Genomic DNA, 8,215 nt, shown 5'->3' on the forward strand with positions numbered 1-8,215 from the left:
CCTGCGGGCTGTGATGTTAGCAACGGGATTTTAAGTACCTGAACGGCTGAACTGTCTTGTTAAAACAGGCGTATGTTCGTCGTACGGCAAGAGGAGGGTTTATTTTGATTGTGATAATATCTAGAAATCTGTTTTAGGACCTGAGGTTCTGGGGATAGGTAACAGAGAACAACTAGACCCGTTTGGGGAAGTTTCTGTCGGGGTGGTTATTTTGTTGAAGTCCTGTAAAAGTCTCCAAAGACCTCTGATGAAAGAATCTCTTAAAAAAAATCGCTTTTAAAATGTTATGACATTTAGTTGTAATAAAGGTAACATTTATTTATTTTGAACAAAGACACTTGACTAATTAAAAACACACTATTGAAATGAACTCTTCATTTATTCCTGTTTAAACAAATACAAGTCTGCTAGGCAAACCACTGTTGCCAAACATTGCACATTTGTTAACAGACAGCAAATGTGCTAGGTACAGCAAAACATCAGACAGGTAAAAACTGTGATAGTGAGGAAAATTTTAAATTGTCAGATAACTGTTAAAAAGTCAAAGCAGTAATATTTTGCTATGAAGGTTACCACTTCACATGAAGTTCAAAAGTTAACACCTGAAAGAGGGAAAAAAAAGATATTAGACAGAAATATTTATATACACCTAGTGTATGACCCAAACCATGTTAACATTGACTGAAATACTCCAGTTGCCTGCAGCTGAATCCTACTTTCCAGGTTATTAACAATTTATTGGTAGAGACATTTTCTTATTTGAGGCTAATTAGAGACTTTTTACCATTTCTGGGCCACAGAATTTCCTTTAATATGATTCAGTGATTGGATAAGTCACAAATAAATAGCAACTTAACTATCTTCCTCTCCTGCCCTTTGTTAGTTTGTTTTAGCTGTACATCAGGCATTGAGCTGTGTGGTGAATGTGGTGGCATAATACAAATGCTCAGAAGTTTAGCAGTTTCACAGTTCTTATCAAATATGCATATTCTAAGCAAACAGTCTTTGGGGATTTTAAAGAATAACCAGTCTGAAAAATACTTTTGTACAGTATTTTTAGGTCTTTTCTACAAGAGCTCTAGAAAACTGGTTGAACTAAATTTAAAATCTGCAAATCTAGAAAACAGTTCTGAAGGCAGAAGAGACTACCACGATTATCCTGAATTATGTAAGATAAATTATTTCTACCAGTAATTTTTTCTCCACTGCTATACCTTATGATCGAGCTACAGCATCCCTTTTAAAGACCATTTCTAATTTGTCATGCACAATACTGATTGTCTGGTCCACTTTTTTTTTTTTCCCTGACACAAAAACACATCAAAAAAGAGAACTAGTAATAAAAGCTGAATGCAGTCTTCATTATTATTCAGGATAAGAAGAAGAATATTGGACTTTTGTCTACATTGTACAGAAGAATATTGTGCTTTTGACTACAACAGGAGATGTAGTTAAGTAGGCAGAGAACAGGACAGAGCTAAAAATCCCAAGCTGAATATTGATTACAAATTAATCTCTTTAAGATGTTGGACAAATCACCTAACTGCTCATATTCCAGTCTTACTGAAATCTTCACCTATTTGTAAAATGAGAGAAAACAATTATTTACCTGTTCTCAGAATTACCAGTATTCACTTACCCTCAGAAGGAGCTATGAGACTATTTATTACAGAGTGTGGCATAGATAAAATAATAAAATAACTGAAAAGAACCTGCTCTAAATTCAGCCTGGATTTATGAATAATGCAAGTTTGATCCATCTGAATTCATTTCATATTTTATGAAGAGATGTGAATCAGTTTGAAATCATTTTACTCAACCTTTAATTTTAGTGGTAAGAATATAGAAAACAGCATGCATGTACAAAGATGTAAAAGCTAAAGTATGCTTTGTTAGTGCAATATTTTAAGTCTAAATTAATTTTCTTAGTATCTGTATATCATGAGAAACCAATAGTCTCAATTTGTAATTTTACTAATTACGTAAGTAAAATCTTCTACATTCTCTATTATCTGTACATTTTCAGCATTCATCTCCAGGTGAAAAGCAGAGTCTATATAGATCTGACTTGATATTACTATTTACTGCACAATCACCATGTGTTATTTCACAGAAGTAGTAAGTTCCTCATAAATCTCTACTTCAATGGTATCAAAACAATTTCAGGAAAGAGTTAAGATGCACATTATTAATTTCTCTCAAGAACAAGCTGCTTTTATGTTTCCTACAGAAATGAGAATCACTTGAACCAAGTCTTTCACTTTATTACATTACAGGAAGACACCCTCTTTTACCTTGGTCAGCATTATCTCTCAGCCTTTGAAATAATTTGGAAAAGAATTTTTCCTTTCTTCATAATCTGCAAATGCAGAAGCAATAGGATCTGAGTAGAACATGACAGGCCTTGGTCCTTCATTGTTCACAGTGAAAGTAGCTGGGAGCTTTCTGAGATCAAGACCCCTGCCCGAAAAATAAGCCTGGAGCGTTCTGAAAAACTGAAGATATTTCACATTTGAAAATACAGCATGCACTCCTCAGGTGAATTATTTCTACTGAAACAAAGTAAACATAATGGCTGTTCCTATATGGAGTGAAATCCTCTATTTTCATATCATAAAAATTTTTCTATATCATAAACCAGTACAAAATAGGTAATATAACTCAGACTTCTCCACTCTGTCCATGGCTTGTACATCTCGCAAAGTGTCCAAAGGCCACCAACCACCAGCTGATAATCTATGCTCCCCTCTGAACCAGAGGATTCAAGCAGCATTCAAAATGTATCCCTTATAAAAAGGGCGCAGCAAAACCCTTCCTAAGGGCAAACAGTACGGTTCTGCTAAACATTTCTCTAAGAGTTAGCAACAGTGGGCAATTGATTTGAATTAAATTGCTTTAAGTAGAAAGTTTTAATAAATGTTTCCTAAACAAATCTTTCTTTATAACAAACGTAAAAAATGTAGGAAACTGTTTTTTTCCTTCACAAATTCCTCATAAGATCTTGCAAATTTTCCATTATGTTACTTTCTTAGCTGTAACTAACTTTCAGATCTTCAGACACTATCATGATGTGTCAGCTGTAAACTCGTATTTCTAGAAGATTAAACAATATCTAATGAACAATACACATTTGAGAGAAACATAATAATCATTCCTCTTCCATTTCATAAAATGAGCTGTTTTATAGATCAAAGTACATTTTTTAAAACTAAAACTGCTGCATGGAGATGTAAGGAAGTTATGTGTACTACTACACACCAAGACTGTCTCTTCAGTTAAAAGGTACACACAGACTGAAGAATGCTTGCCCAGTTGCTGTTATTGACTATACAAAGTACACAGTTTCTAGCTTTATGTTCAATGGGCCCCGCTTACATTTAACTTTAGTAGATAAAAATTCTTACAATGGAAAATGCAAAAAAAAAAAAACATGTAAAGCTTAGGTTATCTTTCTTGCAGCATTTCCTTACCAGGTCTCGGTTTCTAGGGTTATCTAAAGGTTTCCATTTTTCTTCTGGCTGGAAGGGAGCACCCTTTGCCAATCCTCTTACAGCCAATACTGCATATAAAACCAGGAGCACCACCTTCCACATGTTGAAGAGATGAACAGGATATCTGTAAGAAGGATGAAGAACCAGGCTCTTTAAGTCCTACAGAACTGTCACTGTTACCAAATGAAGCAAGCCTGACAGTCCAGTGGACTGCTGAAAATAATTTATGGGTGGCAAGGAGAATCTACCTACTAAAGACTACATTCAAGTGTGTGCTAACAATTTTTTTTCTGGTTTTATCCTAATGTACTAGGAAAAACAAATTACTCTAAAAAAGTGTTTCCCAGACCAAAGCTATTTCTAGACACTGGATTTGCTTTCTAAAAGGGACTAGTTTGATACTTAACATATAAAATATTTACATTTGTAAATTTACATTTATATCGACAGTACAGGCCTTTACATTGGCTGATTGGTTACAGCTTTGTGTGCTCCAAGGAAAATGCAAAAATATGGCTTGAGACCCAGATAGCTCAATTTTTAAAACTGCATGAAATAAAAATGTACTACACATATTAATAACTACAATAATAATACAATCTGGTATAATGCACTAAAGATGCGTTTCACAGCTTGATTCAAGAAAAAAGTATCAGATTCTCCTTTTCACTCTCTTTAAAATAAAGCTTACCAGTGAATTGGCTCTGGCTTGCCCCTTCTTGTTTAGTCTGCTTGTAATCTGTGAGCAAACTGATCTCTCCACTTATATTTCTAGTGGACTGTAGGTGGGTGTCAATGACGTAAGCAGGAGTTCAAAAATACAGTAATGATTCCATTTCCATCCATGACATAAAGACCCTTGAGAATTTCATCCTTAATACTCTTAAGACCTGTTGCTATTGAACAGTGCAGTGCAAATTCCTCCTCCCTGAGCCGTATTGCAGAAAACTGGTGGTTGGTATATAAGAAGCTTAAAACAATTCCCAACAGAGATAACAGAGCTGTATCAAAATATTATTTTTAATTAAAAATTTGTACACAGTATCTCCAGAATGGTGACTAATAGATAATTACAGCTCATTGAATGGTTTTCAAGCAAGATCAGATATGGATCATTTTCTTGAGGCTGGAGAGAGAGAGAAGAGTAAGGTCTGTTTCAAGATCCCAAATCATAACACTTTAATGAGTGTTGCTCTTTTTTCCTGATTTTATCGGCAGTCAATATCCTCCTGTCAGGCTAGACACTAAGACAAAGACTGCAAGGAGGCTAATGTTAATTTACCTTGGCGTTATTTCATAACATCCTTCATCTCAAAGCTGCTCTAACTTTTTGTCTGTAATTTCATTATACTCTTCACTCAACTGTTTAGATGATATTTTAGTTAGTATCACTTAAAATATATGTCTAAATAGACACTTTAAAAACTACAGACTTTTGGCTATTATCTTACTCCTGATTATAAATATTTATTTCTGACGCAAAGCTTTACATCTTTCTTTGGTTTAAATTTTGCAAACAAAAACTCAGCAAAGACTCATCAAGTACCAGAAACAGCAGTAACAACAAAAGAACTTGTAAAAAGGTAGACCCAATCTAAGGCAACCAGGTTACTTTCCCCCTTTTCTTTTTTAAGGTACTGTTATTTATTTTCTGTTTAATTTTGTGTTTGACAAAGCATTTGTTTTCATCTTCTTGGTAACAATATGGGATGTATGTAGTTTTTCTACCTGACTTTCAAGAATGCAAGAGTGATAACTGAAAGCATTTCCACCTTCATGATTCCCTCTGCAAAACACACACACACACACACACAAGCGTGCACTCTTTGACTTCTTATTGTTTGTTGAAAAATAAGCATCAATCTTTGTCATGTTTAACTATGCTAGAGATATCTTTGTATTTGCATAGATCTAAAGTTTCAAAATTTCAAGCCGAAAATGAACAATGGCATTAAAACAGTAAGATTAGCAGGTTACCTAATTTTCTATTATCAGAACATCCTTAATTTTAATATTTCTGGTGGAAAATTGGGGTAAAGAAACATAATATACTAGTTTGCTTGAAAAACAAACTTTGCTTGTTATACCTGTTCTTGGGTAATTTCTGGCTTACTAGAGCCTACATATGTGACCATGGACATGTCAGGACCTTCTGCATCTCAATTCCCTGTCTATAAAACAGGGATTTCCCTGCTTCCAAAGATAAGGTCTCTAGGTAGGTTTCATCATTCTCATTAGATAGCCAGATTGTGTGTAGCTGAGAATTTGAGTTTATGCCCCTCAGCAGTTGCTTGATGATTTCCTCTTAGCTTCACCTAGAAGATCAAATAAAGCTGTTGCTATGGCTATTTAAACCGAGCTAATTTCTTTTGAATAATGCAATATTTTACTCACCCTCCATTTGGGGTTTCCAGATTAAATACCCATAAGTCTTCCTTCTGCAGACCCAATGCAAAATACCTAGTAGAAGTTACAGGTTTAAAAAACAAAACAGTACCTTCATTTCCCAATCCGCCTGCCTCCAGAACCAATCCTAAGCAACCTTCCAAACAAGCTACCTCTCCGATTCTGAAGTAAAGAGCTATATTTATGCTATTAAAAATCAGAGCAAAATTTCATCATCAGACCCAAGGGTCCCTCGTTATTAGCTGTTGTTAGTGGTAGAAGAGCAAAAGTAAAATTTAATTATGAAGAGAAACTGGAGTGCTAGATTTCATTAGAGTGATAAATGTAGGTAATTTCAGATGTTTTAATAAGCAGTTTAAAACATACAAGGAAATTTCTTAATTTCTTTCCAACACATCATTCAATTATTCAGAAGCCAGTTTACAGCCACTACATCAGATAGCAGGGGTATCTTAAGGCAGAACACCTCAAATTGCTTATAGTCAACAGAGATCAAAAGAGCTTCTTTGGTTCCCCCCCCCCCAACAGAAATAGGAATGATTTTCTGTCCACACAACTTGCTTTTGTTGAGGAAGAGTTGTTTTGTTTTTTTTTAATATACATGACTTCTGATTAATCTGTTTCAGTCTTTTCTTTCCCTGGCCAGAGACACCCATCTTTGTAGTCAGAAACTCCATTCAGAATTTTGTTTCTGGTACAATAAACAAAGATCTGAGTTATATTGAATCATCAGCTGATAACACAGTTCACTATAGTTGTCTGCTAACTTACATCAGAGAGTTTTAGTCTCGATTCCTCCCTCAGTATGACCATTTAACTAACACATTCTTATGCCCTATGTATACATACAATCAGTATCCTTAATCTTTTGGTATGTACATCCCTTCCTATGTCTGGAGCTGTTCTAGCTTTTTTTTTTTTTTTTTTTTTAAACAAGTAACATATAGCTAATTGAAAAATCAGCTAAATTTAGTTAAAGCCAAATGCAAGACTTTCTCTGCTTGAAATCTTTGATATTTCTCTCTGTTAATGTCAACAGGTCTCTGATCAGCTCAATTTTCATTTGCTTACCATGAAATGAGCTCAGGTCTACACACACAGAGCTTTTGCTTTCCTCCTCTCCCCTTGGTGAATACATGTCCAAGTCCACCTCTTCATTAGTCAAAGCACACGAGCACTTCTGGTGGCAGGCTGTTAGCACACAGCTGTGTGGGGTTTTGTTTTGTTTTATTTAAAAAAAAAGGATGATTCAATTCTGTTGCCTAAATAACTGAACTTCTAATCTGAACCCTCCCCCCACAAGTGCTTGGTCCTTTATTCACCATAGACCTATTACTTCTCTACAGTTCATACTGCTTCAGCTACCCCATTTTTTTTCACTAGTCATTTATKCAGTCTGAACATTTGGCATAACTACTTTATTGGTTTAGTAACATATTGTTTTAATCCAAGTTTTCCTCATAAGGATTTCTACACTGCTTCTATTATAAATATTAATTTCCTCCTATCCTAGTTCTGTCTGGTACCTTTACTTTTTACATGATCGTTGCAATAGCAGATGTTCTTCACACTGCTGGAATGGAAGTTTGAGCAGGCCACTACCACTTGGTGTCTCAGTGTGCAAATCAGAAGAGGTGTTCAGATTCATCACTTCCTGTTGCTCAAACTTGTCCTACCTCAATGAAGACAAGACGACAACCTCTCCTTTAAGTCCTCCTTTTCCTCTTCAGAGGTGTCCACAAAGTCACTCTTTTTAGCATCTRTGTAATTTATTCTCTAAATCAACCAGAAGTAGGAATACTTTCCTCTAAAAGAAATAATGAAAGGGGAAAAAGCAGGAGTTGATGTATGGTTTGTGCATAAATTTTAGTTCCCTACTTAAAAAAAAAAAAAAAAAGAGAGAGAGAGGAAAAAGAACAGTTTTCTTCCATCTGTTCCTTTATTTTCTCCTCAGTCCTTTTATTAATTTATTTTTTTTTCCAAAAAGAAAACATTGGGAGTATATTGCAGTATATTCAGCTAGTAAAACACACCCAAGTTATCTGTAAATTTGAAACATGCATTATTGCTGTAGGACCTCTGTGAATCCCCTAGCAGAATTTAGGCAGTTTCAATGACTGATGAAGTATGTGGATATGCAAGAAGTTCAACTAGCATACTATTTTCCTGTATGTTGTCTTAAAAAAAAAACCTATAAACTTTTATTGTTATTTTCTGAGCTAAAAGTATACACAGACTGATTTTAATGTGTTTTAGTACTGATTTTAATTATTTTTTTTGCCAAATACAGTTTTTAAAAGATAATTGCATTATAGTTC

General features: G+C 34.7%; 1 protein-coding gene across 3 annotated transcripts; it reads right to left on the reverse strand.

Moving 5' to 3' along the window:
- Positions 1-357: 357 nt before the first annotated feature.
- CUNH2orf66 (chromosome unknown C2orf66 homolog) lies at positions 358-7,778 on the reverse strand. 3 transcript variants are annotated; one of them, XM_026081669.1, is made up of 7 exons: positions 7,424-7,778; positions 6,969-7,102; positions 5,886-6,588; positions 4,183-5,806; positions 3,471-3,615; positions 2,295-2,495; positions 358-602 (listed from the first exon to the last, which is right to left on the reverse strand). In XM_026081669.1, the coding sequence occupies exons 5-6, from the start codon at positions 3,591-3,593 to the stop codon at positions 2,313-2,315; spliced, it is 306 nt and encodes a 101-aa protein (XP_025937454.1). In that variant the 5' UTR covers positions 3,594-3,615; positions 4,183-5,806; positions 5,886-6,588; positions 6,969-7,102; positions 7,424-7,778; the 3' UTR covers positions 358-602; positions 2,295-2,312. The 3 variants fall into 3 exon arrangements, with proteins under 3 accessions (XP_025937454.1, XP_025937455.1, XP_025937453.1); XM_026081670.1 differs by lacking the exon at positions 6,969-7,102 and having other exon boundaries at positions 5,886-5,951; positions 7,574-7,778; XM_026081668.1 differs by having other exon boundaries at positions 4,183-4,617; positions 5,886-7,102.
- Positions 7,779-8,215: the final 437 nt, after the last annotated feature.

This window comes from Apteryx rowi, unplaced genomic scaffold, assembly GCF_003343035.1.
Source record: "Apteryx rowi isolate R43461 unplaced genomic scaffold, aptRow1 scaffold_559, whole genome shotgun sequence".
Taxonomy (NCBI): domain Eukaryota; kingdom Metazoa; phylum Chordata; class Aves; order Apterygiformes; family Apterygidae; genus Apteryx; species Apteryx rowi.

Excerpts from the sequence above, each read along its gene's own strand:
- CUNH2orf66 (XM_026081670.1), bottom strand. The coding sequence starts at position 3,593 with ATGTGGAAGGTGGTGCTCCTGGTTTTATATGCAGTATTGGCTGTAAGA. Across the intron at positions 2,496-3,470 it reads ACCCTAGAAACCGAGACCTG|TTTTTCAGAACGCTCCAGGC; the intron begins GTAAGGAAATGC and ends AAATATCTTCAG.